Here is an 18,976-nt window from a genome sequence, read left to right as displayed (position 1 = left end):
TTATTGAAAACTGATGGAGCAACATAATTTGTGTGAAAAGAAATAATAACGGAAGGTTGTTTCGATTAAAATTCAGTTTTTAAAAAAAGGTGGTGAGGGAGCCTTTTTCCCCCAACACCTGGGCTAAAAGGCCCCTAGGGGATTTACAGTGATATCCTGTAGATACCGGGGCAATAGTTAAAGGGCAAAATTTGTCAACTAAGGCAAATAATTTTGAGACACCAAGATGCTCTTTTGAGTAACAAATTAAGATAATGCTTACTCAAATAAATACTTCATAAAAATATCAACCATTACCTGTTAATTTCAAACACATTTCACATTGTATGACATCTCAAGTATTCTATAAACAAAATAATCTCTATTATGATTGGATGTGTCAATGTGAGCACACTTTTCAGAACAAATCTATTCGCCTTAAAACTTTAAAAACACAATGTGTTTAATAGGGGACTTTAACCCCTACAACAGTGGGGCGTTTTACCCCAAATACTATCCTTTCACTTATTGGACAGTGAAAATGATAAGTATTTAGTCTAGAAAGAAATGTTAATTTCAGGGATTTTCATTAGCTACTTAAATTTGCAACATTTAAAAAAATATTATAAATGAGATCAAACTGCCTTAAAATCAAACTTTAGACATTACACACGATCATCTCATGGATCAGGAAAATTTTGCAGTTCATAGTGACAAACACTATGTACCCTACATCACTTCTCAAAATCATGACCCTTTAAGGTAAATATCAGTCCCTTCAACTGTCGTTTATATTAAACGATTAAAATAAAAAACAACTGCATTGAATGCATTTTATTTATTATATGTTGTAACAATGCAATGTTTTATATATAAACTTTTCAGATAAGTAAAGAAAGCACCAGAAGGCAAATTCCCGACCTGATCTACAGGTTTACAAAATCAGTAAATCTCAATCAATTAATACTGATAATAATAATAATAATAGGAAATCTCACTCCATAAATACAATGCATAAAGGTATCTAAGTGTTTTGGACATCTTCTACAGTTGCATAAAATCCACAGTGTTATCATTTATTTTGCCTTCTTTAGACTCAAAGGCATCTGGTTTTGGTGTAATAGCAGATCTTCCTGCCAAGACAACATAAACATAAAGCTCTGATTTTACAGTGGTAAACTGAAGGTAACATTATGCTCATTGGTTCAATTGAATATTTGCATCCCAACTTAAACTCACACCAATCATATATAAGATTCAAAACAGCAGACAGACAGAATGTGTATATAATTACTCGTAATAGCATCTGTAGTGATTTTTTTTTTCCACAGGTAATTTGCAGTCTCTTTTTAAGGCACTAAATATACAGCACTATGTCATACAGTCCTCTAAATGACACGCTAATTTAATGTCTCCATATTAACAAACAAACTCGTGTGATACAGGAGCTACACTGCACTGCAAAACTAAAACATTCACTCATTCTCTCTGTCCGGCACACTCAACTAACTAAAGCCCACCTTGTTTACAGTGCTTCTGCAAAATACAGCTCAATGCTTTGTGTGCATGTGAAACACAAGGCAGATGTTTAGAGTTAAGCACTCCATTCTTGAAGGCATCATTCCAGCCTACGGCAACAAGAAAAACTCCAGAACTCTCAGATGTAAATGACTAATACACTATCAATGAAAACAGCACAGTGAACAAAAACATATATCTGTGAAACTCACGAAAACGATCAAAAAATATTTTGCATTAAGAAAAAGACGCCTACTTTGGCACTGTGACAATATTTTCATTACTTAAAATCTCGTTACTGTAATGCATTAAGATCTCACTCTCATTACTGTAATAAATAATTAAAGATTATTTATTAATAATAAAGTACATGTGCAAAGGACAATTGTAAGTATACATCATCGTACATTTTTGTTGTACTGAATTTAATTCATGCCCAAACTTGATTTCCATTACTGTAATGTAGTGCACAGTTATGAGAATGTTTTTGCATTACAGTATAGTGATTTTTGGGTAGGAGGGAATGTGCCTAATTTCATAAATGTAATGTCACATTGCCAAAAAAAAAAAAAAACATCTTTATGCAAAACATAATTTCTCATTCCGTGAACATTTTTATAAAAATACATTTAAGATGGCCTTATGCCTTATGTAGAAGCTTTAATTGCTTTATAGTAGTTTATAAATGACGTAGAATAATGCAGCATGACTCAAGGGATTGTGATCTGCATGTTCCGGCAGGAAGTGTAATATTGGAGGCAAAACCTTGTTTTGGATTGTAGACTCAAGTGCAAGTAAAAGAAAGCAGCTATGGCTGCAACACCTTTATGACTTGTGTTGATGTTTAGTGTTAAAATATATACTCTATATGTGATTATGTTTCAGAAAAGTGCGTCACTGAAGCGCAGCCTGTTAAACGCCTCTTTCACGGACTCCTCCGTGTCTTTAGAGATAGGCTCATCTGCTGCTACACCCAGAACTCCACTTTCTGATACGTCGTCTTTGATCTTTCGTTTGGTCAGAACCACCGGCTCCGTCCCACCTGATTCTGCGTGCTGCCGGCCGTCAGGTCCAGTCAAGACGAGGTAACAGGCATGGCGGCCTCGCTCCAACAGCGTTGCTAAACACAAACACAGAAAGATACGTATAGTTTTAACAAACCCAATACACAACATGTGGTCATTTAAAGGGGTCATATCACTATAAGTACCTATAGCACAGAGTGAGCCTTTTCAATTGATTATGGTAATGAGTCATGTACGGTTATAAGAGATACCTTTAAAGGAGATGATGTTCTGTACTGGATTTCTTCGTTCAAGCAGCAGTTGAGAGTAACGTGGATGCAGCAGGAATGATGAATGCATCTGAATGTCAACAACAAACACACTCACATCAGTGTCTTACTTCTACAAATGTGTTTGTGTGAGTGTATAATCTTACTGTCTCATTGCCATGACTCTGTCCCCACAGCATGAACACAGAGTAGGTGTTTAGTGTGAGGACAGACGCTGGACGAGGACTCTGCATCCAGGACAACAGGTTCACCTCCCACAGGACATCTCCAGAACCTCCACTGAGAATCATCACCTAACACACACACACACACCGGTGAAACAAGCCTTATAGAGGAGACTGGGACTAGTTGTCACATTGGGAAGTTGTCACTCACTCTTTTGGTTTCATTGCCAAGGTCTTCCTCTATCATTATGTCAGGAATTCCATCTTTGTCAAATTGCCCAAATGTTGGCACACTAGAAAAAGCACACATGGAAATGCATCAGCAGCTATGTTACCATCAAAGTTGCGGATTTGGGGCCTGGGTAGCTCAGCGAGTATTGAAGCTGACTACCACCCCTGGAGTCACAAGTTCGAATCTAGGGCATGCTGAGTGACTCCAGCCAGGTCTCCTAAGCAACCAAATTGGCCCATTTGCTGGGAGGGTAGAGTCAAATTGGGTAACCTCCTCGTGGTCGCTATAATGTGGTTCGCTCTCGGTGGGGCACGTGGCGAGTTGTGCGTGGATGCTGCGGAGAACAGCATGAAGCCTCCACACGCACTACGTCTCCGCGGTAACGCACTCAACAAGCCACGTGATAAGATGCGCGGATTGACGGTCTCAGACGCGTTGGCAACTGGGATTCGTCCTCCGCCACCCGGATTGAGGTGAGTCACTACGCCACCACGAGGACTTAGAGTGCATTTGGAATTGGGCATGCCAAATTAGGGAGAAAAGGGGAGAAATTCCAAAAAAAAAAAAAAAAAAAATCCGGATTATTTTATGCATAAAATCTGAATATCGCAAAAACTATTTGTGTAAAAAGCACCGTTTCCGTCCCATGTGTTTAAAGGAATATTTCGGGTTCAATACAAGTTAAGCTCAATCGACAGCATTTGTGGCATAATGTTGATTAACACAAGAAAAAAACTGACTCACATGCCATTTTCTTTAAAGAGCACCTATTATGGTTTTTCAAATATTACCTTTCATGTAGCATGTTATATAGCTGTTTGTGAATGTAAAAAAGTCTGCAAAGTTTCAAAAATCAAAGTGCAGGACAAATGGAGTTATTGACTCCCAAAAGAAAGAACCGATTCTGAACACCTGAAACGAGTCGTTAGTAATTCCAGACTTACTTCCTGTACTAACCTATGAAATTTGGTAACAAAAAACCCGCCTCTGGTCTTCATTGGCTGCTCGTGAACAGCTTTGACCCGCCCTCAAACACTACACTAAGCGGTAGACCAATCACAACAGACTGGGACATCTGACCAATCAGAGCAGAGTATGTTCTCTGAAAGGAGGAGTTTAGAATGAATCCTTTTGAACGGATCATTGAACGAGTCGTTTGAGACACTGGGGGAAAAAGGTAATGCTGCAATTTAAATTATGAGCAAATTAAAGTGTTTTTTGACCTTGGATGCATGTAAATCTATTGTATGAGACCTTTAAAACAAAATTAGGTACGTTTAAAAACCATAATAGGTGCTCTTTAAAAAAAGCAAAAATCAAAGTTACAGTGAGACACTTACAATGGAAGTCAATGGGGCCAATTTTTGAGGGTTTAAAGGCAGAAATGTGAAGCTTATAATTTTATAAAAGCACTTACATTAGTTCTTCTGTTAAAACTCATGTAATATTTGAGCTGTAAAGTAAATAGTTGTTTTTTCAGTTGTTTTAGGGTTTGTTGACATTACATCGTCATGGCAACAAAGCTGTAAAATTGGCTATATCTTTACACAGATGTGGTAAGTGATTTTAGCACAGTAAAATCATATTTACATCTTGTGTCTATACTTTTGAAACAGTAAGTATTTTCACGTTCAAAAATTGGCCCCCATTGACTTCCATTGTAAGTGCCTCACTGTAACCTTGATTTTTGCTCAACAAGTAAAATTACATTTTTGTGGTAATCAATATTATGCAACAAATGATGTCGATTGAGCTTAACTTGTATTGAACCCGGAATATTCCTTTAAGAGAACAAAATTGTCACTTCTGGGGAAACTGGTGCAAATTTTTTTTGATGTGCTTCAGAATATATTCAGTAAATGTGTTTCATCATAGTTTATGCATGTGTCTTCTTATCGAACAAAAAAATGTATCTACATTAAGCAAGCATATATGTTTTCATGTGCATTTGTATCTTTCCATCCAGCATTTTTTATACATTATCCCAGAATTTGCATAAAAATACATGGATGGAAACCCAGCAAGTGTAGCATGCACAAATATCTTCCACTGGAATGGGTCATATTGATTGGTTATGGCACCTGAGCAGTGTGCTGGTATTGGTGGTCCATGTGATCTTAAGTTTGTCTGTGTGTAGCAATGACACGCTGGAGTCAGTCTGGACCAGCAGTGACGGAGAAGAACCTCCATGAACAACCAGTACACGCTTCAGAGAATCAGACCTACAGCAAAACAAACCAAAGACATCTTCAAATAAACTGGCAATGATGATAGTTAAGCAAAAACAAAGAGTAAACATGTTTTAAAGGGATAGTTCATTTACTCACCATCATCATAAACCCGTATGATGGAGATGTTAGGCAGAATGACTAATGTCTCAGTCACCATTCACTTTCATTGCATCTTTTTTTCCATACAATGACAGTGAATGGTGACTGAGGCTGTCATGCTGCCTAACATCTCCTTTTGTGTTGCATGGAAGAAAGAAAGTCATTTGGGTTTGGAACAACATGAGGGTGAATAAATGATGAGAGAATTTTCATTTTTGTGTGATCTATCCCTTTAACCTCCCAAACTGACTTTGACTACTGTCAATCATAAATATTTGTACTGATAGAGGGGGATGAGTCCGGTGTGACTGTCGGCTTTGTCCTCCCAGCTGTTTTCTTTCTTCAGTGCTGACTCCAGGCCAGTCCGAGCCCGAGCCGCCAACCACCGCAAACTCACCGCAGAAAGACCAGAGTCTGCACAGAGAGAAACAGAACAGGTTTTAAAGTCAACATGAAATGCATTTGCAAGCCATTTTACTTCAGTAATATGATTTGATTTTATCCATCAGGAATTAAAGGGATAGTTCACCCAAAAATGAAAATTCTCTCATCATTTACTCATCCTCATGCCATCCCAGATGTGTATGACTTACTTTCTTCTGCAAAACACAAATTAAGATTTTTAGAAGAATATCTCAGCTCTGTAGGTCCATACAATAAAAGTGAATATTGATCAGACCTTTGTAGCTCCAAAAATCACATAAAGGAAACATAAAAGTTATCCATTCAAGTCCAGCTGTTAAATCCATGTCTTCTGAAGTGATATGATAGGTGTGGGTGAAAAACAGATCAAAATTTAAGTCCTTTTTAACCATAAATCTCCACTTTCACTTTTACATTTGAAAGTCACATGTGGTGCCTGTTTAGTTTTACTTTCACATCTGAAAGTGAAAGTTAAAGTGGAGATTTACTGTTAAAAACGGACTTACATTTTGATCTGTTTCTAACCCACACCTATTATATTGCTTCTGAAGATATGTATTTACCCACTGGAGTATTATGAATTACTTTTATGTTTCCTTTGTGATTTTTGGAGCTACAAAGGTCTGATGATCACCATTCACTTTCATTGTATGGACCATCAGAGCTGAAATATTCTTCTAAAAATCTTCATTTGTGTTCTGCTGAAGAAAGAAAGTCATACACATCTGGTATGGCATGAGGGTGAGTAAACGATGAGACAATTTACATTTTTGGGTGAACTATCCCTTTAAATGGATGGTGTAAAGTGGGTTTTTTGCATCAGAATGGAGAGAGATCTAAATGGGAGTTTGCATGTTTGTTGCATCCCTTCTGAGGTGGCTTTTAAATAGATCCCTGTTAGCTATTATTGCTGTAATCTTTATTACATTAACATTAACTGTCATTAAATTAATGTTAACTATTGGCAAGATTTTAGAAAGGCTGCATTACCAACAACAGTGGCCTGAAACAATGCTATTTGGCTTTTGATTTACATTAATCAATAACATTATCCAAATGTGACGTCAGCCGAAAAGGAGAGTTTTTTCAGAGGCAGAGCAAGTTATTGCATTTAAATAAAAGATTGAAAAGACAAACAATCTAGTACAATACAACCAGGAATGTGTGTTAAGAAAGTAAATAGGATTCATTTTGATTTCATGTTGACTTTATGAATGTGGAGTAATTGTGGGGAAATTAGAGGAGCACAGGAAGAACAAATGCCAAAATCAGTGTTTGTCACACACCTGTGAGTAACAGCAGGTATGAAGCTTCGCTGGCCATTTTGAACTGCAGGTGATCAAAAACTCCATTCAGATCGATGTCCACTCTTGAGCCAATCTGATCACCTGATTTCCCTGAGAAAAACACCAGCTCTGTCTAATAGAGAGAAGAAATAATGAATAAAGATATTATAGTGCAATTAATCATTGTTCAGTTTTACGTATATATTTATTTTGCTTTCCTTAAAAAAAAATTAACAATGCAAAAACAAAAATCTTGATTATTCACATTTAATTATTGTATGCATGTGTTGACAGCCAATTTTGGAGTGAACGGTTTCTTTAATGAGTTTGTGTATCTGTGTGTTACCGGTATGGGAGTGAATGATGGTGCTTCAGGATTATATGAAAGCACAGCAAAGTCTTCTGCTCCATCAGAGTCCAGATCCGGAACGCTGATCAGCGGAAGATTTCCGTTCATCACAGAAGAGCGCGACTGCTGCCACACGATCCCACCTTATTAAGTAAAAACATCATGTACATTTAAAGCACAGTCACTTGAGCCTACTCAAAATGCTTCGGTTTTGGGGGCCTGGGTAGCTCAGCGAGTATTGACGCTGACTATCACCCCTGAGTCGTGAGTTCGAATCCAGGGCGTGCTGAGTGACTCCAGCCAGGTCTCCTAAGCAACCAAATTGGCCCGGTTGCTCGGGAGGGTAGAGTCACATGGGGTAACCTCCTCGTGGTCACTATAATGTGGTTCTCGCTCTCGGTGGGGCGCGTGGTGAGTTGTGTGTGGATGCCGCGGAGAATAGCGTGAAGCCTCCACACGCGCTATGTCTCCACGGTAACTCGCTCAACAAGCCATGTGATAAGATGCGCGGATTGACGGTCTCACACGCGGAGGCAACTGAGATTCGTCCTCCGCCACCCGGATTGAGGTGAGTCACTACGCCACCACGAGGACTTAGAGCGCATTTGGAAATGGGCATTCCAAATTGGGGAGAAAATGAAAAAAAAAAAAAAAAAAAAAAAATGGTCAATGTGACGATTTGCTTGCATTTGATTAGTGACCGAGAAATAGTGCAATATCTATGCCATAACTTTTGCAAATATCTAAACCTTTGTTTATTTCCATATGTTCACATCTGAGAGTGTTTAAACTCTACCATGTACCTGTCTGTTTGTCAATGGCTGTGAGATTGTCCGCGTGAGCCACCAAACATCCTGTTCCTTTATACCCGATCCCCTTCACCCCACACTCCACCCAATCAAATTCAGCCGCTAAAGGTCGCTTCCAAAGCGTCTTCCCATCAGTCCCATCAACAGCCAATAAAACAAGACACGGAGGTGATAAATCTGAAAACACAAAAACAAATGTTAATTATTTTGCCATATGTGTTTAAAGGAAAGTTCCGGGTTCAATACAACTTAAGTTCTATCAACAGCATTTGTGGTATAATGCCATATAGCACAAAATACCACAAAAAAATATTTCAACTCATCCACACTAGTTTTGTTTTTAAAGCTGTACTATGCAAGATTGTTTGGTTAAAAATTAACAAATTAGCATTATTGATTGAGTACATAAACAATCAGTGTTCAAAACAATGTCATTACCTTTCCCTGATTCACTACGCTAAGCCTATAAAAATGATTTGTATTTTCAGCTGTCGGGTTGGACTTGGCACGAAATCGCTGGCTTATGTCGTTCATCTTTTTATATTTAATATTGTATCCCCATCATTATTGAATCCTCGTTTTATGTTTTTAGTTTACGGTGTTATTGTGTGCATTGCATAGACATACTATTGTAATATTACGGTTCACTTGCATTATAAACTGAGACTTTACACTATAAAAATAATGAAGTCTTACATTGAACTCGTATCATCCCTTTCATGAGTTTCACCTCTTAAATTGATACGTGTAGTATAATACAAAAATTGTTAGTAGATAAAACACTTGAATAATCATATTAAAATATACTGGTAACTGGTTGTGTTTGAGGAGAGTTTCCTGTTCTCTGTGTAAAAGCGCAGTAAGTGAAAATTCATTCATTCAAAATATGTAAATAGAAGTGTTGTTTATCTTTATCAAAGCAAGTAATATGTCAGTTTTAAATGTTTAATTCTAACATAATATCAACATGAAAATAGCATGTTATGTTACGGCTCTGAACATCTCCCAGTCATGATCACACACAGTCGATAAACTCAAATCATGAGATTCATCCATCGAAACACGACTGACGTAAAGTGTTCTTCTGCAAATTGCTTGCAATTTTAAGTTTCAACCACAGATGTCGCTAGAGAGCACAAGTTACAAACTGCAGCTTTGAGCACGTTTTGAGTGTCAGTGAGGCACTTACAATGGAAGTCAATGGGGCCAATTTTTGGAGGGTTTAAAGGCAGAAATGTGAAGCTTATAATTTTAGAAAAGCACTTACATTAATTCTTCTATTAAAACACAAGCATTATTTGAGCTGTAAAGTTGTTTAAATCAACATTTCTTCAGATGTTTTAGGGTTAACAGCATTGTCGTCATAGCAACAAAGTTGTACAATTGGCTATAACTTTACGCAGAAAAGGTTAGTAAGCGATTGTATTACACAAAAATCATGTTAACACATTTTGTTTACATCTTGTGGCTATACTTTTGAAACAGTGAGTATTTTAACATTTACGATTGGCCCCATTGACTTCCATTGTAAGTGCCTCACTGGAACCTCAATTTTTGCTTTTTTTACAGAAAAGGAGGGACAAGTCTAAAATATTTTTTGTGGTAATCAACATTATGCCATAAATTCTGTCAATTGAGCTTAACTTGTATTGAACCCGCAATATACCATCAAGGCAAGCGATTTTATCACATTAAAATCATGTTAACACTTTAAGGCTAACGTTTACATTCTGTAGCTATACTTTTGAAACAGTGTGTATTTTAGCGTTTATGGAATGGCCCTAATAATTTCCATTGGAAGTTCCTTACTGTAACTGCTTTATTTTTATTTTTATAAAAGAAGGACAAGTCAAAATAGTTTTTTGTGGTTATCAACATTATGCTGCAAATGCTGTCGTTAGAGATTGCCTTGTGTTAAACACGAAAGATTCCTGTAACCGTAACTTGTGCGTGTGTTATAAGCTCACCTTCACTCATGCACGTGTTGCGGCTGGCTTCAGCACCCTTATACATGAAGATCACATCCAAAACTTTGTCTTTATTGGCATCCTCAAAATCCAGGAAATCATACACGGCTATAGGGGAGAAACATATTCAGTTTTCAATAAGAAACACATGAGTGTTACAATTATATTTCCACAAGCAGAGGTGGATTTCAGGTATTTCATATATATGGTCAAAGGTACGGTATGTGGACACCCTATTCTAATATACACGTTTGGTTATTCCAGTAATTCTAGTAATATGTAAGGTCAAATCGTAATACTACATCACACAGTGACATTGCATGCTTTTGCAACAAAGTTGGAAGCGCAGAATTCTATAGAAAGTTCTTGTATGGTGTAGCATTAGGATTTGTTTTCACTGGAATTACTGGAGTTTTCAAACCCATGAATTACATTTGGCCATAGTGTTGCTGTCTCACCTGCATCAGGTACCTTGAGGCTCCACGTGGACAGGTATTGCGGCCGTACGGGGCAGGGCAGGATGAATGAAAAGGCGAAGACAACAGCCATGCACAGGAAGAGAGAGAGCAGGAATGCAGCTGTTCGCCAGCCTGTCAGGTGCAGTAATCCCAGCTTTCCAGCACAGCTTTTCTCCTTAGACACACCCCCATCTGCCTCTCCACCCTTCAAAGGCTCCGCCTCAAAACCATGCCCTGACGTGTCTGTCATCTCAGACCAGCAAAACTCCAGACCACTGAGGAGAGGACAGGAGGAGATATGCTAGAGATAATGTACAGCTAAACAGGATTCCAAAGCAAAGCAGAGCAGTTTTGCATGGCTACTTACCAAATCAATTAAAAAATGCATGTGATATATATAAAGACAAACACTGAAACATATAGCCTAAATCAGTTACAAATAAAAAAAAAAAATACATTTCAGCTTGACATCTTGAAGTCCTATTCAGCAGTCTTGTGTTCACATCTATGATGTGTAAATAACAAACATTACTTTGACTGTTAACACTAATGTTGTTGTCATTACTGGAAAAATCAAATTGTCTTCATCAAACATTACTTGAAATGTCAAGTTTTGGGCACATAACTCAAATATCTAAGTTCCTTGAACTTATTTTTCTTAAAAATCCATAGACTTAAGATTTGAAGTGTTAGTAACTCAAGCTATTGAGTACAAAATACCCACAATGCCTAGCGCTTTAATTATTTCATTATGTCTCCTTTCTCAAAGAGAACATATGGAGGCATTTAAATAGCTGTTATTAAGGATTCATAGAGGTTTTAGCTCTTTTGTAGCATTATTTATGTTGTTTTGTTGCAGATTGTTTGTGTGATGTCACCATTAGGGCGATCTTTGGTCAAGTTGGATCTCAGTTCTCTGTGTGGAACTGAAGTACAGGCATATCTGTGAATAATCTGAAAAAAGATTATTAAATGATTGACCTAGAATCAGTTATAATGTTCATTATTTAAAGGAATAGTTCACCCAAAAATGAAAATTCTCTCATCATTTATTCACCCTCATGCCATCCCAGATGTTTATGATAGGTGTGGTCGAGAAACAGAGCAATATTTAAGTCCATATTTGACCAGCCCCGACCAGTAGGTGGTGATATGCACAAAGAATGTGAATCGCCAGGGGCCTGGGTAGCTCAGCGAGTATTGACGCTGACTACCACCCCTGGAGTCGCGAGTTTGAATCCAAGGCGTGCTGAGTGACTCCAGCCAGGTCTCCTAAGCAACCAAATTGGCCCGGTTGCTAGGGAGGGTAGAGTCACATGGGGTAACCTCCTCGTGGTCGCTATTATGTGGTTCTCACTCTCGGTGGGGCACGTGGTGAGTTGTGCGTGGATGCTAAGGAGAATAGCGTGAAGTCTCCACACGCGCTATGTCTCCGGGGTAACGCGCTCAACAAGCCACGTGATAAGATGCGCAGATTGACGGTCTCGGACGTGGTGGCAACTGAGATTCGTATTCTGCCACCCGGATTGAGGCGAGTCACTACGCCACCACGAGGACTTAGAGTGCATTGGGAATTGGGCATTCCAAATTGGGGAGAAAAAATAAAAACAATGTGAAAGTTGAGATTTATAGTAAAAAAAACTTGTTCAGCAGAAGAAATAAAGTCACACACATCTGGGATGGCATGAGGGTGAGTAAATGATGAGAGAATTTACATTTTTGGGTGAACTATACCTTTAAGCTGTTATTGTATGACCTAAATTTGAGTCCATTCAATGAAATTATTAAGTTGAAACAACAACATTTAAATAGCAAATCTGAGTTAAGTCTACTTGCATCTAGTTACCTGAACTTAAATAGTTAAGTTCATTCTATATTAACACCAAGTTAAGTGAACTTAAATACAAAAGTTTTAGAGACACCATTACTCAGTTCAGTTGAGGGAATGAGTTTACTCAATCCATTAAGTAGAGTTAACTTATTAGGGTTTTCAGTGCAATATTAATCTGACACTGAAATGGAAGCATTTTAAAATGTAAACAAAACTGCTCCTTCAAAACGTTCTTCAGCTAGTCATTAATTTAAAGCTGGTCTCACCATCCTCAACACTGTAAAATCTAATTAGTTGATCTTACTTGGATATTTCAAGTCAATTGGTTTGCATGTGTTACATGCAAGTAAATGTACTTATTTGGCTCAAGTAAACTGAACTAATTTTTTTATGTAACGTTAACTAGTTACAAGTAAACTTAACTCATGTGTGATTAAATTATCGTTGTTTATATTTAAATGGAATTATCACGTCTAACAGTAAGTGGAAATTATGACTGGACTCTTGGTTAGCCATATGGCACATAAGATACACTCAGTACTTCTTGTGCACATAAATCTGCACTTATGTAAAGTTCAATTGAGTAAAGAAGAATGGCTTAAACTTACCTCTGGTGAAGTTGGAGCCTGTTAACACTAATCACCCTCATGGTGACTTCAGAAAAATCATAACTATCAACCAGCTACAACAAAACAACAACAATAGTCATAATTCCTCGATGTAAGAAAGAAAGCTACTTTAGGTTCTTTATATCTGCTGCAATTAGGATGTACAACAGTACACTGAACTGAAGCATGCACAGTAGAGTATACACATATTAATCACGCTGTTTTAATTGTGTATATACTGTGTAAATTGTTATTTATCTATATTTTTTATTGGGTTGTATGCATTGAGTAGCACTATTATGAGCAGCAATGTTGCTGGATATATATGGAATGACACTGTGTGTGTGTGTGTGTGTATGTGATATGATTTACAAGCACTGTACAGAAATTAACACTGTCCGCCATGCTTACATAACATTTCTGCAAGTTAAGTTTTTTTAATTTCTATTATTATTATTACTGCAGTATGATGATGGTGACTGATTATTTACTTAAAAAAATAAATTTATCCCCTTTTCTCCCCAATTTGGAATGCCCAATTCCCACTACTTAGTAGGTCCTCGTGGTGGCGCGGTTACTCACCTCAATCCGGGTGGCGGAGGACAAGTCTCAGTTGCGTCCGCTTCTGAGACCGTCAATCCACACATCTTATCACGTGACTCGTTGTGCATGACACCACGGAGACTCAAAGCATGTGGAGGCTCATGCTACTCTCCACGATCCATGCACAACTTACCACACGCCCCATTGAGAGCGAGAACCACTAATCGCGACCACAAGGAGGTAACACCATGTGACTCTACCCTCCCTAGCAACCAGGCCAATTTGGTTGCTTAGAAGACCTGGCTGGAGTCACTCAGCACACCCTGGATTCAAACTCCAGGGGTGGTAATCAGCGTCAATACTCGCTGAGCTACCCAGGCCCCTACTTACATTTTTTTTTGCTGTTTTTTCATATTTATTATTGTATTGTGTTGCATTTACTGTATTAATTTACTGTACTATTGTTCTGTTTTGTGGTATCTATGTCTCTGCTGCTGTAATGCCTCAATTTCCCTCCGGAGATGAATAAAGTAGTATTGTTTCGTATCGTATAAGAATGAAAACGAAATACATTTTTTAAATAACAAATTTTTTTTTTTTTTTTTTACATAAGTTCCCTTGTTTTGGCCAAACATTCATTATTTATTCAAGTCTAAGGACTTATGGATATTCCACACAGCTGCAATTTTCTACGTAATAATTTTGAGTTAATAATATTTGAAGCCAAAGTTTAAAGAACGTATTTATTTTGAGTTATGACTCCAAAATGTGACATTTCAAGTACTGTTTAATTAGGGCCACTTAAATGTTTTTATTAATGACAACTTTAGGGTTAAGAGAGTAAATTAAAACTAATAAGAATACTAAAGCCTTATGCTTAAGTTGAGTAAACTATTTGTTTTTACAATTTGAGATTACTATTAGTATTTACAGTGAAGGACACAAAGAAAGGTTCATTTATTCTTAAGGTCCCTCCTACCTGAATTGGAACCTTCAACTTCAGTGACAGCAGCTCTGATTCATATCCTCAATCTGCTTGTAAACCCAGACTCTTTAAATAACACACACAACAATCCAGAGTGTTCTGCGTCAAACTGAAGCATTTATGAAACGTTCTAGCAAAAACACAACAACAAAAACCTCAATCATGCTGCAGGACGCCAGTTTAAATAGAGAGCCCTGGCCAAACAAACACCCCCTTTCTGGAAACTGTCATTTGGATAGTATACAAACAGTGTTGGGTAAGTTACTCTAAAAAAGTAATTAATTACTAACTACTAATTACATCTACAGTGTAATTAAATTACTGTACTAATTACTCTGTCTGAAAAGTAACTGCATTACTAATTACTTTCTAAAACCCTTATCAACCTCGACCAGATGAAAAATGCAAGGATAAACATGAAACTGTTCTTTTAATTATTTCAAATAAATCATATAAAATCAAATAAATTATTCATGAACTGCCCAAAGAATTTAAAGGGGCGGCGTTAAATTAGAAAACATACATTTTAACATTAGACGCTAAAATTCTATTTTAAATTCACTATTGTTTTATATATAACTGTTCTATAGTCTATTCAGTATTTAACGCAATTACATCAGAAGTAACTGTAATTAAATTACTGAAAAATTGAGAGTAATCCCTTCTTTCAAAGAAAAAGTAATTTAATTACAGTAATGAATTACTTAAGTCATGCATTACACCCAACACTGCATACAAAAAGATTTCAACCACAGCATCACTGCACAACACACAAAATAATATTTTAATTATATATATATATATATATATATATATATATATATATATATATATATATATATATATATATATACACACAGATGCTCAGACAAATGTAAACATCATCACTGTATAAAACTGTTATGTTCATGGTCACTTTAAGAGCATAAAACACATTCCTAACCCTGTTTTGGCATTATAGATATAGATAAACCATAGATACACTTGTCTCTTGTATGTACAGTTTATACAAGATACAACTAACTCTTTTAAAAGTCATACTACAGTACAAGTTTGTGTCTAGCAGAAGCAAAAATCAGCATTGTTTTGTAGAGGTTAGAAGCTTTGATACATTTGTCTGAAAATGTAAATCTCTTTAAGCGAACTAGTCAGCTTCACTTGTTGACTTGATAGATAACCCATTAAACGAATTAAATCTTTTTAATATCCTTTTGTGTGATGAAAACAAACCTGGTGAATGACAGTTGCTCCTTCACTGGTCTGCAGGTTTAGCAACAACACTTCCGCGTACGGCAAGTCGACTGGACAAAAAGAGCGAACGCAAGGAATGAACGTTGTCATGTAGACGTCATTTAACGTCATTTTTTTTTTTTTTTTTTGCTTTATTAAGAAAGCTTATTACAGCTAATAAATAAGTTAGATCGATCATTTTGTGTTAGGTTGTTTCAAGCTCAATTATTATTATTATTTTTTTAAATATTTTTATGCTTTTTCTGTGTCACATCATTTTGTAAACATAAATTTTACTTATTTAATTTAAGCTCCTACTTCAATGAACGATATTATACATGTATGTGTTCTGCTTAGCAATACACACATCGAACTGACTCAGAACTGACTGTTTATTATTATTATTGTTATTATTGTTGTAATAAGTACAATATGTCCCATTTACAAAAAAAAAAAAGAAGGAAAAAAGAAACTAAAATATTTAATTAAAAAACAGAAACAACATAAAAGAACTTTCAAAAGGGGTTTCAAGTGTACAAAGTAGGTATAGAAGGCTATAAATAAAAATATATACGTATATATATATATATATATATATATATATATATATATACATTACAAATACATTTGAGTAAGAAGTTTACATTCACTTAGGCTGAAGTCATTAAAACTCATTTTTTTAACCACTCCACAGATTTCATATTAGCAAACAATAGTTTTTACAAGTCATTTAGGACATCTACTTTGTGCATGACATGAGTAATTTTTCCAACAATTGTTTACAGACAGATTGTTTCACTTTTAATTGACTATATCACAATTCCAGTGGGTCAGAAGTTACATACACTAATTTAACTGTGCCTTTAAGCAGGTTGGAAAATTCCAGAAAATGATGTCAAGCCTTTAGACAATTAGTCATTTAGCTTCTGATAGGAGGTGTACTGAATTGGAGGTGTACCTGTGGATGTTTTTCTAAGGCCTACCTTCAAAATTGGTGCCTTTTTGCTTGACATCACGGGAAAATCAAAAGAAATCAGCCAAGACCTCAGAAAAAAAATTGTGGACCTCCACAAATCTGGTTCATCCTTGGGAGCAATTTCCAAACACCTGAAGGTACCACGTTCAGGAAGGAGATGCATTCTGTCTCCTAGAGATGAATGTAGTTTGGTGCAAAAAGTGCAAATAAATCCCAGAAAAACAGCAAAGGACCTTGTGAAGATGCTGGAGGAAACAGGTAGACAAGTATCTATATCCACAGTAAAACGAGTCCTATATTGACATAACCTGAAAGGCTGCTCAGCAAGGAAGAAGCCACTGCACCATAAAATAACCAGACTACAGTTTGCAAGTGCACATGGGGACAAATATCTTACTTTTTGAAGAAATGTCCTCTGGTCTGATGAAACAAAAATTTAACTGTTTGGCCATAATGACCATCATTATGTTTGGAGGAAAAGGGTGAGGCTTGCAAGCCGAAGAACACAATCTCAACCATGAAGCATGGGGGTGTCAGCATCATGTTGTGGGGGTGCTTTGCTGCAGGAGGAACTGGTGCACTTCACAAAATAGATGGCATCATGAGGAAGGAAAATTATGTGGATCTATTGAAGCAACATCTCAAGACATCAGCCATGAAGTTAAAGCTTTGTTGCAAATGGGTCTTCCAAATGGACAATGACAACAAGCATACCTCCAAAGATGTGGCAAAATGGTTTAAGGACAACAAAGTCAAGGAATTGGAGTGGTCATCACAACGCCCTGACCTCAATCAGATAGAAAATTTGTGGGCAGAACTGGAAAAGCGTGTGCGAGCAAGGAGGCCTACAAACCTGACTCAGTTACACCAGTTCTGTCTGGAGGAATGGGCCAAAATTCCAGCAACCTATTGTGAGAAGCTTGTGGAAGGATACCCAAAACATTTGACCCAAGTTAAACAATTTAAAGGCAATGCTACCAAATACTAACCAAGTGTATGTAAATTTCTGACCCACTGGGAATGTGATAAAAGAAATAAAAGCTGAAATAAATCATTCTCTCTATTATTATTCTGACATTTCACATTCTTAAAAATAAAGAAGTGATCCTAACTGACCTAAGACAGGGAATTGTTTCTACGATTAAATGTCAGGAATTGTGAAAAACTGAGTTTAAATGTATTTGGCTAAGGTGTATGTAAACTTCTGACTTCAACTGTAATAATAAGATTAAAAAGGAAGATGCAAGGCATTTACAAACATTCACACTCATTTTTTGCTTTACTGTTTTTATTCCTGTTAATGTATTAAAATAATGACCTATTTCTATATTAGAGTTTTTACAATTTGGTTATATGTGATGACATTTACATTTATTAATACAATATTTTCCATATATTAGCAATACCATGATTTATGTTCAATATAATTATCAAAATAACATGAAACATCCCTTTTCCTTCAATGTATATCAATACAAGTATTCATCGTAATGCAATATTCAAAATCACAACAGAACAGTTTTGGATAGATGTGATCAGAAATGGATGTACACAAAGTCGTTTTAGCAAGTCAGTCCACTGTCGGCCATCTTTGGAACGCTCTCGGGAGGCTATTTCCACTCATGTCAGTGCAGCTCCTATCTACTTGAATGGGGAAACACCGAAATCTCAAAAGCGGTTGGTCAAGATTACTATCAAAGAACAAGTTTCAAATCAGCAATTAAATATTATAATATTGGAATCATAAATTGTGCTTCTTTACTTCATATTACGCTAAAACATGCCATTTTCCCGGCTTGTATAGCTTATGCGCATGCGCCCAAGCGAGTTGATTGACAGGCGATGTCTGTATCTAAAAGGTGATTGGCACTTTTACCTGTAAGGCGGGACTTCTTTTCTACGCTAGAGCTTCTTGGTTGGGCGTTCCAATTTCTCCCATTAATTTAAATAGAAGTGGCCCGTCTCTACTAAATATCACATGCAAAGTGCGTGCT

At 36.7% G+C, this 18,976-nt stretch overlaps 1 protein-coding gene across 4 annotated transcripts; it reads right to left on the bottom strand.

Moving 5' to 3' along the window:
* Window positions 1–802: 802 nt before the first annotated feature.
* On the bottom strand, window positions 803–16,088 carry LOC127434587 (protein FAM234A-like). Of its 4 annotated transcripts, none has more exons than XM_051687418.1 (13): window positions 16,007–16,073; window positions 14,771–14,842; window positions 10,810–11,084; window positions 10,352–10,459; window positions 8,379–8,561; window positions 7,573–7,718; window positions 7,227–7,359; window positions 5,799–5,931; window positions 5,269–5,409; window positions 3,167–3,248; window positions 2,938–3,084; window positions 2,774–2,861; window positions 803–2,617 (listed from the first exon to the last, which is right to left on the bottom strand). In XM_051687418.1, exons 3-13 carry the CDS (start codon window positions 11,057–11,059, stop codon window positions 2,379–2,381), a joined length of 1,650 nt encoding a protein of 549 aa, XP_051543378.1. In that variant the 5' UTR covers window positions 11,060–11,084; window positions 14,771–14,842; window positions 16,007–16,073; the 3' UTR covers window positions 803–2,378. The 4 variants fall into 4 exon arrangements, with proteins under 4 accessions (XP_051543378.1, XP_051543377.1, XP_051543379.1 ...); XM_051687417.1 differs by having other exon boundaries at window positions 14,771–14,906; window positions 16,007–16,022; XM_051687419.1 differs by lacking the exon at window positions 14,771–14,842 and having other exon boundaries at window positions 16,007–16,088.
* Between the last annotated feature and the right edge of the window lie 2,888 nt (window positions 16,089–18,976).

The sequence above is a fragment of the Myxocyprinus asiaticus genome, chromosome 44 (assembly GCF_019703515.2).
Source record: "Myxocyprinus asiaticus isolate MX2 ecotype Aquarium Trade chromosome 44, UBuf_Myxa_2, whole genome shotgun sequence".
Classification (NCBI taxonomy): domain Eukaryota; kingdom Metazoa; phylum Chordata; class Actinopteri; order Cypriniformes; family Catostomidae; genus Myxocyprinus; species Myxocyprinus asiaticus.
This window is presented reverse-complemented; position numbering and strand designations above follow the sequence as displayed.

Coding starts and splice junctions, on each gene's coding strand:
- LOC127434587 (XM_051687419.1), bottom strand. CDS start 11,059: ATGACAGACACGTCAGGGCATGGTTTTGAGGCGGAGCCTTTGAAGGGT. Junction 3,249..5,268: donor AATACCAGCACACTGCTCAG/GTGCCATAACCA, acceptor TGCTTTTTCTAG/TGTGCCAACATTTGGGCAAT. Junction 3,085..3,166: donor TTGGCAATGAAACCAAAAGA/GTGAGTGACAAC, acceptor TGTGTGTGTTAG/GTGATGATTCTCAGTGGAGG.